The sequence below is a fragment of the Chenopodium album genome, chromosome 13 (genome assembly GCF_948465745.1).
Source record: "Chenopodium album chromosome 13, dcCheAlbu1.1, whole genome shotgun sequence".
Taxonomy (NCBI): domain Eukaryota; kingdom Viridiplantae; phylum Streptophyta; class Magnoliopsida; order Caryophyllales; family Amaranthaceae; genus Chenopodium; species Chenopodium album.
The window spans coordinates 52764184-52774885 of NC_137846.1; the positions used below are offsets into that span (position 1 = coordinate 52764184).

At 32.8% G+C, this 10702-nt stretch overlaps 1 protein-coding gene across 6 annotated transcripts; it reads right to left on the reverse strand.

Annotated features, from left to right (window-relative positions):
• Nucleotides 1–4211: 4211 nt before the first annotated feature.
• Nucleotides 4212–10544, reverse strand: LOC145574947 (uncharacterized). Of its 6 annotated transcripts, XM_081632847.1 has the most exons (5): nucleotides 8340–10255; nucleotides 8049–8215; nucleotides 7794–7884; nucleotides 6735–7529; nucleotides 4212–5953 (listed from the first exon to the last, which is right to left on the reverse strand). In XM_081632847.1, the coding sequence occupies exons 3-5, from the start codon at nucleotides 7797–7799 to the stop codon at nucleotides 4364–4366; spliced, it is 2391 nt and encodes a 796-aa protein (XP_081488973.1). In that variant the 5' UTR covers nucleotides 7800–7884; nucleotides 8049–8215; nucleotides 8340–10255; the 3' UTR covers nucleotides 4212–4363. The 6 variants fall into 6 exon arrangements, with proteins under 6 accessions (XP_081488973.1, XP_081488970.1, XP_081488971.1 ...); XM_081632844.1 differs by lacking the exon at nucleotides 7794–7884 and having other exon boundaries at nucleotides 10117–10544; XM_081632845.1 differs by lacking the exon at nucleotides 7794–7884 and having other exon boundaries at nucleotides 8378–10255.
• Nucleotides 10545–10702: the final 158 nt, after the last annotated feature.

Here is a 10702-nt window from a genome sequence, read left to right on the forward strand (position 1 = left end):
CATTTATTACTTTGGAGGGAAAATTTTTAATAATAACATGACATGTGTCCAATCTTAAAATAGAATGATGTCAGCAGTTGCTACTTTAATATTAACTAGATTAGACTCGTATGATGCACGATTTAAATATTATTTTATGATTTTAACAGTATTATTTAGCTTATTTGTGTGTAATATGTACGTAGTACAAATAATTTAATCAGCATCTAATAAATTGAGAAATTAATAAAGAGTGGAAGCCCCAATTCATATAATCTGTATAAAATATACGGAGTAGGAGAAAAAGATAATGTTTATAAGAAAATGAAATAGTCTGACCTTCCTTTAACTTTTCCAATCAAAATTGCATAATTAGTCAATTTAAATATAAAATCTGTTAGGAAAATTTATAATTAATTTATCATTTTCAAATTTTTATTTATGTTGAAAAAAAAATAATGATGTCATTATTAGTTTTGGCGGGAAATTTTTTTTATAAGAGGTTGACATGTGGAAAGTAATGACATCAGCGGTAATTATTTTAGTTATATTTATTATTATTATTATTATTATTATTATTATTATTATTATTATTATTATAGATAGATTTTAAATTAACATTATATAAGATTTTTTTTTATGTATAAGTGGGCCAAGCCCTACAACCAAAAGACAAAAAAATAAATTGTATAAGTAAATTTACATATGTAAATATTATAATGGATTATAAAATATCCTATTTGCCAAACAGATATTTTAAAATATGCATTTGACTATATACTGTATCGTGGAAGATACATCAAATATTTTATTTATGTAAATAAGAAATTATGTTTTATACTTAAGTTTATATTTGAGAATAAATATAAGGAGACATCAAATCTTTTATTTATGTATAACATTTGTTTTTTTTATAGAGACACATCAAGAAATGACACGTGTCATTGCAAGCATCATGGGGCGTTAGATAACTAATTACTCGTAATATATATATTGCTTAAAATATTATTAAGTTCAAAATGCATGATTAAATTATGTGTCGATAGGATAATACTTTTGCCTATTAATTAATAATCTTATATAGTTCTCATAATTTTCTTTAAGCTTTATAATATTTTGAACTCATAATTATATATATATATATATATATATATATATATATATATATATATATATATATATATGTATATATATATATATATATATATATATATATATATATATATATATATATATATATATATATATTACTTAAAAATTTATCATGCATAATAATAAAATATTATTAAGTTCAAAATGTAAGTTTTTTTTGCTTTAAAATTTTCACATTTAGTTCTCTTATCTAACGCCCAGGACACTCGTTAACTTTTGCCTATTAATTAATAATTACATAGTTCTCATTAATCGATTAAGAAAATTTTGTTGTTTCACACACTGTCTTTATATTTGTCAAAAGTAATTAATTTTAAGATAACAAATCAAGTTAGCATTTTGTTTTTGTTGAAAGAAACAAAAACTTATTTTTGCTCAAATTGACTATAGAGGAAAAACCTTGCAAGACCAGATCTACAGACGCGCAACTAACTATATTTTGAACATAATGACTCTAATTTTAACATATTAACCTTTATTAAAATTCGTGCGACCTTTAATATTTTTATGAATTAGAAGTACGGTGCTATTTTGAATATAGTGACCTTAATTTTAGTATAGTGCCCTTTATCATTCACATTGACCTATATATCAAAAATGTCATTATTAACCCTCTTGTGACATTTATAATAACACCAACGACTTTATTTTTATTTTTTTTAAACACACAATGACTTTATTTTAACATAATACGGAGTAAGCTTTAATTTAAGAGAGACTTTTTTTTTATTAACTGCATATAATAAACTAGTAAGATTTTAATAATTTAAAATCAATTGAGATTGAGTGGCGGTATACCCTACCTATGTTAGTTTCTCTCTAATCTTCAATGTGCAATTGGACATCTAGTCGCGAGTCTTGACTCAAATAGTCACATGATTAACTTATTTGGCTCATCCTTCATAAAGCATACTAGACTTTTTGACAATTCATTTATTTATTTTTTTCAAGGAAAATTCGTTATTTTATTTTATTTATTTAATTTTTTTTGAGGAAAATTCGTTAAATTGTATGCCGCCCGGCATGCAAAAACATACTATTCATCATATATGTATTTTAATTTGCTTGCATGCATGATGACGCATAAGCTAATTCTCTAAAAATTATATAGAGTTCGTTGTCTTTTGGAGGATTTTTAATTTATTATTTATGTATTTTCAAGTTACATCTTTCTTCCAAAGTCTACACTCTACACTCTATTCTCAAAGAAGATTGACTGGCTTACCTATAACTTTAAAACAAGATTTAGTGCAACAAGATTAGGCTTTTTGGTATTTTGTCAAGACTCGTGAGATTAAACTTGTGCACAATTAATAAAGTTAGCTTGATTTTTTTAGTTAGGTAAAAAACAAAAATACATGATATAATTAAACTAATATTCTGTATCTTTGAAAAATAGTCACATATATAATTTTGAGAATTTTATTAAAAAAGAAAAAAGAAAATATGGTCACATTTTTTTAGATAGAACTAGATTAAAATTATAGTGTAGAACTCGTTATACAATGAATTTTTTCAATTTTTTTTCCTTGGAAAGAGATTTCTTGAAAGGAATATATTAGTGTTAAGGAATTGAGGAGAGGGAATGATACATCTTTAAATCAAAAGAAAGAAATGCATTTGCTATTCAATTTACTATACTCCGATTTTCTAGATTAAAATTGTATGTGTGAAAGAATTTAATTACGAAGTTAAAAAAAAAAAAATAAAAAAAAAAATTTAAAAAAGTATCACAAAAAAAATGACATCATCAATGGTTTTAGGCGGGAAAAAATTTCATAAGAAAGCGACAAGTATACAATTTTGAGAAGAGATGATGTCAGCAATGTTTTATTTTAGTAATAGTTAATAGCATATATTAGAAAATTGATTTTGGCAAACCCTTAATTGATTTTAGCCTCACATAGGGGTGTGCCAAAATCAATTAAGGATGTGCCAAAATCATTTCTCATAGATTAATACTATTATTTGTTCTCATTCAAGGAGAGCAGAGAGGAATGAGGATGTATTGTACTTGGTAGATGGTTGGGATCTCCTAAGCCAGTGTAGTCGAAGCCCAAGATTTACAAGCCTCATTTAGTGAGAATCAGACTCGATACTACTACTATAGACATTTTTTTTTTGTTTGTTTTTGAAAAACTATTCCAGAAAAGATTGACTTTTACAATGATCGTATTTTATGACACAAGAATATTTATGCATTGTCTAACATGCTAACTATTTAGCCGGAGTGTGTGCGTGCATGAATATGCTATCCATATCATTATTGATGTGGACAAAGAAGCATGCATGCAATGTATACAATTATACAAAGGGGTGTGGTACGCTAGATTGTAAAAGAAAATCCTTAAAAAAAAAAGTTGGCTAGCTCATGCCGCAATCAATGTGTATGGATTTTTTTTTCAAAGAGAAATCAAGGGATAACCCTTGAAACATGCATGCTCTATTTATTTCTAATTTGTCAAAAAGGGTTTGATTCTTCTACTTACTTCCATGTGCCTATCTTTCCTAATTTAAATCATCCACTTAAAATAATACGAAGTACTAATTTATTTTCTTCTACTGGTATTATATATTAAATGGCACACTTTATAGTTTTTTTTTTTTTTTTTTTTTTTTTTTTTTTTTTTTTTTTTTTTTGTGGGGTCAAAAAAGGTATGCACATTATAAAGAGAACCTTCTTCATTGCAGTCAAAGGATGAGTTCTCATGCTTATGTCGTGATATATCATCACTCAATTAACAGATTTCGGATCATTTAACTTTAACAAACTTCATCTTATCTCTAGACTGTGGTGATGATTACAATTAAGAAATTTTGTTTAGAAAAATATAGATATGTCGGATTGTCCTGAATTCAATTTTCAATTAACTACCGGTGACTAATGATTTATTTTAGGTACATATCTGTGACCTGGTCACTCAGTATAAGTATTATGACCGCAGGTGTATAGTATATGAACTCGGTAAAACTAGCCACATTGTGGCAACTCCTCGAGATCAAATATCATTTTTTTTTTCTCAATCTAATATCATAACTTTTACACCCTACGGCCAATCTTGCTCATGAATTTTGCAATATAATCAACAGAAAGAGTGTAATCTATTGATAAAAGGAGAAAAAAAATGGTACAGAAATAAGTTGAGAAAGAACAATCTTTCATTGTGCAATGGTAACCAGAAATGTCAGAAAAAAAGGTTACATTGTAACAGAAATCGAATACAAAAAGAAGTTACATTGTGGCAAGCAACATTGCCCGAATTTTGGCTCTTAGTTCATCAGGAACTTCTGTTGTTTCAGGAGGGGGTAAAGATGGAGCCTTATCTTGGTAAGATATCTTTGAAACATCAACAGAGGCTTCTGTACTAGCATCATCACCTATAGCTGACGAAGACTGGTCTGAAGATTTGGTTCTTATCTCACCTTCTTCCAATTCAATTTCCTCCCTGAGGGATTTTCTTTCACCCTTCCTAGATTTTCTTTTATGTGTGTCTTCTTCTTTCCTGTAGTGTTTTTGCTTACGTTTATGGTGTCTGTGCTCGTCTTCATCAGAAGAGTTATCATGCTTGTGCTTCCCGTGTCTGTGCTCATCTTCATCAGAAGAGCTATCATGCTTGTGCTTCCGGTGTCTGTGCTCATCTTCATCAGAAGAGCTATCATGCTTGTACTTCCACTTATGGCACTTGTGTTCATCATCAGAAGAGCTATCATGCTTGTGCTTGCGCTTATGGCCCTTGTGTTCATAATCAGAAGAGCTATCATACTTATATCTGTTATGTCTGTCATCTTCATAGGGAGAAGAAGTGCTATCATGGTTGTGTCTATGTTGAGATTTTCTGTTTCTTGACAATGAATGCTTTTTTCGATGTTTGTGAGTATCCTTGCTTCTATCTCTATGATGCCTCGAGGAATTATGCGACCTATGCTTCTTCCTAGAATGCCTTAGATCATCATATTCTTCATCATTCCCACTCTTCCCCAAGTACTCATCTTCTTCTCCTTCACTGTCATCATGTATTCGAGACCTATAATGGCGGCTTTTTCTTGCTTTCCTTTCAATTTCATCGTCAGACGAATTCCTTACTGGCATCTCAATCCTTTTTGAAGTCTCAGCCTCTTCTGGAACACAGCTTCCTTCTCTATCTTTGGCTTCTCCATTGGCTACCTCAGTGGCAGAGCCAGGGAAATCGGAGCTGGATGGTTTTACAGATGAAGCCTCCTGGGGCTCTGTACCCAATGGTGCAACACCACTCTTTATCATTGCTGCAAACATCTTTGCTCGTCTCAATCTTTCAGCCTTTAACTTCTGCTCCTTGGTCATCCCAGCTTCAGATGAGTCCGCCTCACCAGCTGCTGCACGAGCAGCAGTATTGGCAATTTCTTTAGCAACAGGAATTGTAACATTGGACTTCTGATTTTCTATTAACTTTTGGCCTGAACTTTGATTTTGTGAAGACTGAAGGCTTCCAAAGCTTGATGCCTGCCCACCCTCATTGCTGGAACCACGACTTACAGCACTCAAAGATGTTTTAGAGAATATATCCAAATTAGGTTTCTTAATGCCTCTAGTGGCAGCCCGAAGTATAGCTGCAGCTGCTGCTGCATCCACGGTAATTCCTGAGTGCTGCTGAGTCTCTTTGGATGGATGATCATGTGCATCTTTTTTTGATTTGCTAATTACCATTTTGAACTTTTCTTTCTTGTCACAGTCAAGCGCTGATTCATCAGATCCACATCCCACAGATGATGAGATATGACTGTCCTTCCTGGAAGCAGTGTTCTTTTCTGTCTCAGTGTTAAAACTCTTACCACTTAATCTGGACTGTAAAAAATGATGAAGGAAAGAGAAATCAGGATTCCAAAAATAAAAAAAGGGAAAAATGGAACTATATACAGCAGTTTATTTCCTGTTCAAATACGATGAAGCGTGAACAATAAGCTGTATCATGATGCAACAGTGAAATTGAAGGACTTTGTCTCACGCCAATATGCTTTATAAAGCTACATTCTAACAAGTTGAATCTTGAAAGCAAAGCAGGAGGAATGAATTAAATTGACTCAGAAGCTGAAGCTTAACTGATAAGGAAAGCTGGAATGATAAATAGACAATTGAGCACTAAAAAACATTCTTCATAAGAGACAAAGTTTTCATGGACTAATGTGTGACAATTTTTGAATAACCAAAGAAACAGAGTTTTATAAGATTCAGTTGGCTTTTTTAAATAGATATCCTAAAATTGAATGACCAAAGAAACAGAGATCTACATATGACTAACGTATCAGACTGACTTCGCATTAAAAAAAAAAAAAAAAAAAAGAAAAAAAACCAAAACAAAAAGGAAGTATGAGATACAAGCATCCCATTTCACATTAACAGGCCTCAACATCAAGCAAATTCAACATGATCCACCGCTATCAAAACATACCTTTCAATAATCTACTGGTTTGAAACATGTAGTTATTTATAAATCTCCCAATGCCCATTGTCCCAACAGGCTTATCCAAGGTAAACTGGCCATGACTTACATATGTGCCCATTTTTAATAAAAATTAATACATGATATGACTAAGAAAATAACAGCATATACTATTTAGAGACAAACCTCTTGAGCTTTCTTCAGAACCTTTAGATAATACGGGTGATACTGGTTGGATGGCACCAAGAATGGAAACCTGCCATGCTTTTTGTCCTGCTCTATAAGCACTGCCTCAAAGTCCCTACCATTCTTCAAGATGATCTCAACTATTCGATCAACCAACCTTTTAACTTCTGCTGGAGGGTCTACAAGCAGTGTTTCAACTTCAGAAACTGGAAACAAAGTTGAAGTTTTTGACTTGTCCATGATGGAACCAGCAGAAGCTAAAGTGCCAGACTCTTTATTTACGGCATTCGCTTTTACAGACTTAATGCCACTACTACGATTTTTACTCGATGAAGGCACTTTCACTTTAGAAGGATGTGCAACTTTAGAAACAATCTCGTCCTTTCCAGACTCGCTTTCAGGACCGGTAATTTTTTCTACTGCATGAGACTTGGACATCACAGCTACTGCTGTAGTCTCAGCAGAGTCAACCTGATTAGATTCTTGGTTAGGCACAGCTGCAACATCCTCATCTTCTCCTGTACCATAGAATGAACCCAGGAGAGAAAGTGCTCCACTAGTTTGATCCTCATTTGTGTTCTCTTTCTGCGACTTGCCATCATGGTCATCTTTCAGAAGCTCTGGGTGATCAACGAGATATCTGAAGTATGGGTGTAGATGATGGTGAGGCATCAAAAATCCAAATGTTGGGTTATCTCCCTGTTTTACTCTTAAAACAATTTCAGACTGGCCACCATTTTCTCCAACAAACAAAGCAGTCCTTGCAATAATCTGATGCACTTTATCCGTAGGAGGCTGAAAAGAATCAGAGGAAAACAAAAATATGCATTAATAAAGAGAAGAAATTCTCACATGTTAAATTTATCTAAAATCTTGTAGAGAACCAGGAATAATAAAAGCCAAGGGAACTTGATAAGTAGCATCTCACGTAGAGCTTGATAATCTTAAACGATAATATATCAAAATTCTATGAGGAAACATTTCATTCCATATGCTCCACGCGACTATGATGATGTGAATTTCCAGGTAAAGTAATTAACTCTATCATCCTAATCCCACCTGCATGGCCCATCTGTCATCACATCAAAAGGGAACAATGTGCCCCTGAATGGCAACTTTAGGTCAGAAGAAGTCCACCTGCTCCAAGCATCTGAAAACTTAGACATAGTAAGCCTCAGAATAACATATGCACATCAGACAAATACCATTTGTTTACATCAGCTATTTATCCAAAGAGGAAAAAAAATCATCAACTTCTTAAAACACTTAGAGAAGCCATGTGTAAGATGTATAACCGAAAAGGGATCAGCTTACCAGATTTTGTAGTAAACTTTCAGGCACTGTAAATGGAGGATGAAACACAGAAGTGTCTGTTGCCACATCAAGATTTTTCTGGTCACTGGAATCAGTAGAGTTTCCATAGCAGAAGGGCACAAAATGATATCCAGAAGCATCTGTCTTCGCCGCTTCATTTTCTATTTCTAACAGACAAAACAAATCCAAAATACAGTTACCACCATTGTCTTTTGTACAAATTAGTTATATGATCTAGATTATTTGCAAAAGAAGCTGAGCGTTGAAAGAACCCAAGAAAATTAGACATACAATGTTACTAGCAGAGTGAGGACGGAGGACATTCTTACTTGTCATTTCAAGAGATCAACCAGTTGCAGATAAGATATCTTTCCTGCAAATGTGGAAATATGTAGCAAAGCAACATAGCATGCACCTGTAACTAACAAATTGATTTCCATAACTTTTCTCATCTTTAAGTTAACCTATAAATGCAAAGACAGACCTCATTAACTAAGTATCAAAATCCAGCGCCCCGTGCCCATAGAAGTATTTTCTTAGCACACTCCCTAATTTCCATGCCAAAATACTCAATTCCCTAAATATCCGCTGCCCTCTCCAAAGATTCCAAAAACTCATTTATGTGATCGCTCTTAGTAGCTGGGAGCTCACAAGATAAATGCTCCACAAAGCTAGGCACATCATCTTGATTTCCAAAAAAGCCCTCCCAAACTCACCCTTATTGTTACTCCATAGATACAATACCCTATCAATTGCCCTTGTTTTTTTATCTTACAAACCCACAAACATCTTTTATATAATTTAAAAGTCGTTTTTGCAACACTTCATCACAGCACTTCAAATCCCCAACTCTCAATTCTCATGCATTATATATATATATATATATATATTAGAAAATAACTCTAAATAACTCCCACATCCCAAATTATACTGAAAAAAAAAAAAAAAAAAAATCTTTAACTTTCAATTTATGTAACTTCCACTTATAATAATTTTTTTTCTTAACAACATAATTATATCCCATGAATTAGCATGGGTGCATTCTAGTTCTTGCAATTGTACATCACGTGCATAATATTGGTGAGGAAAAGGAAGTCAATAGCCGGAAACTTGACATTTTGGCCACAAAATGGCATTAAGATACTGTTTTTAATATAAAAAAAAATTTAATTCAAGGTACTGTTATTTAATATAAAAATTTATTCAAGTTACTATTTTACAAAAGAAAAATCAATATGATACTAGCTCACATATTGGAGCAAAAACAAGCGAATTATTTTTTGACAATTTTGCCATTTCTTGAGAAGAAATCCTTCGTATATTGTGAACGCATTCTGTGCACCTTATACAATAAAATGAGCAACATAACCATGATCTGGCCTGCAATGAGTGCTCCCTCAAGAGAGCAACATTATTTTAATTTCAATAACCCATCCTCAACTGAATCATACTCGTATACAACCATTTAAGCAACACTTTTGTAATCTATTCTTCTCCATAGTGAGTGCTCTCTCAAGTGAAGATTATCTTAATTTCAAAATTCAAATACCACACTCTCATCTGAAAGATATTCTTAAAATACCCAAAAAAAAAAAAACAAAAACAAAAAAAAAAAAACTTTTGGTGATTTTATCCTGAGTTCTCCCTTGAGTTAGTAACATTATCATGATTTCAAAAACCACACCCTTGTCTTAATTATAGACTTACACAGCCAAATTTGTGGTCTTATCTACAGTCCAAGCACTAATCTGATCAACATGAACACTCTGAATGAAGCTGATATATTATTTACCAGATTATGACCTAGTTAGCAAACTTTAACTTAGACTAACAAAGTAACAATTGAGAGTTCTAATTCCAAATAGTTGCATCATTTTCCACCCTACATAACTAAATTCACTGGAATTAACTATAATATCAACATCATAACAAAGAATTCAATTTTTAATCAATCCAAAGCACAAATCAGTTCAATACATTGCTTGCTTATTGATAAACCACAAATACAAAATAAATTCAAAATCAAATATTTCAGCTGAAAGAAGAGCGAAAGAGAAAAAGAACAAACCTAATTCATCAGAAGAAGACGGAAGATCAGCGTATCGTTCAAGATCGAGCTCAGCTTCGAGATGAGAATCGGGAGACACGCCTCCGCCGTCGCCATGAACGGAGAGCTTGCGGAAAGAAGAGGGAGGATTTGTGAGAAGATTGCGAACATCAAAACGATCGATTGAAAGAGAATTCCAATCAATTAGGGCATCTTTGGAGTTGACAAAGGCGGCGGTGGCGTCGTCGTCGAAGAGCATCGCATGGCGGCCGACTACCTCGAGTTCGACCTCCATTGTTGAAGAGGAGAGACAAAGTTAGGTGAAGAGTGAATTTGATGAAAGGGGGCGAAAAGGGAGGAGGAAGAGGAGAGAGAAACCCTAAATTGGTGAGAATTGGGGATTCTTTCGACCAAGGTGATTGGAAACCTCCCAACCCAACGCCTTTTCCCTTCCGTGGAGGTTTGCTTTTGCTTTTTTTTTTTTTGTCAGACAACCATAAGGGCGAAAATGATAATCGATTCTTTCAGTACAATAATAATAAGTTCTTTAGTTAAGCATAGTGGGAATAAAGTCACTCAGAAATCGACATATTTTCAATCTTTGGTT

What these genes read in the sequence shown, in the direction of transcription:
- LOC145574947 (XM_081632844.1), bottom strand. Translation starts at nt 10,390, where the DNA reads ATGGAGGTCGAACTCGAGGTAGTCGGCCGCCATGCGATGCTCTTCGAC. An exon ending in GTCTTCTTCTGATGAATTAG is followed by an intron (nt 8,216 to 10,116) that starts GTTTGTTCTTTT and finishes TTTGTCTGTTAG; the next exon opens with AAATAGAAAATGAAGCGGCG. An exon ending in AAAGTTTACTACAAAATCTG is followed by an intron (nt 7,530 to 8,048) that starts GTAAGCTGATCC and finishes GATTCTTTTCAG; the next exon opens with CCTCCTACGGATAAAGTGCA.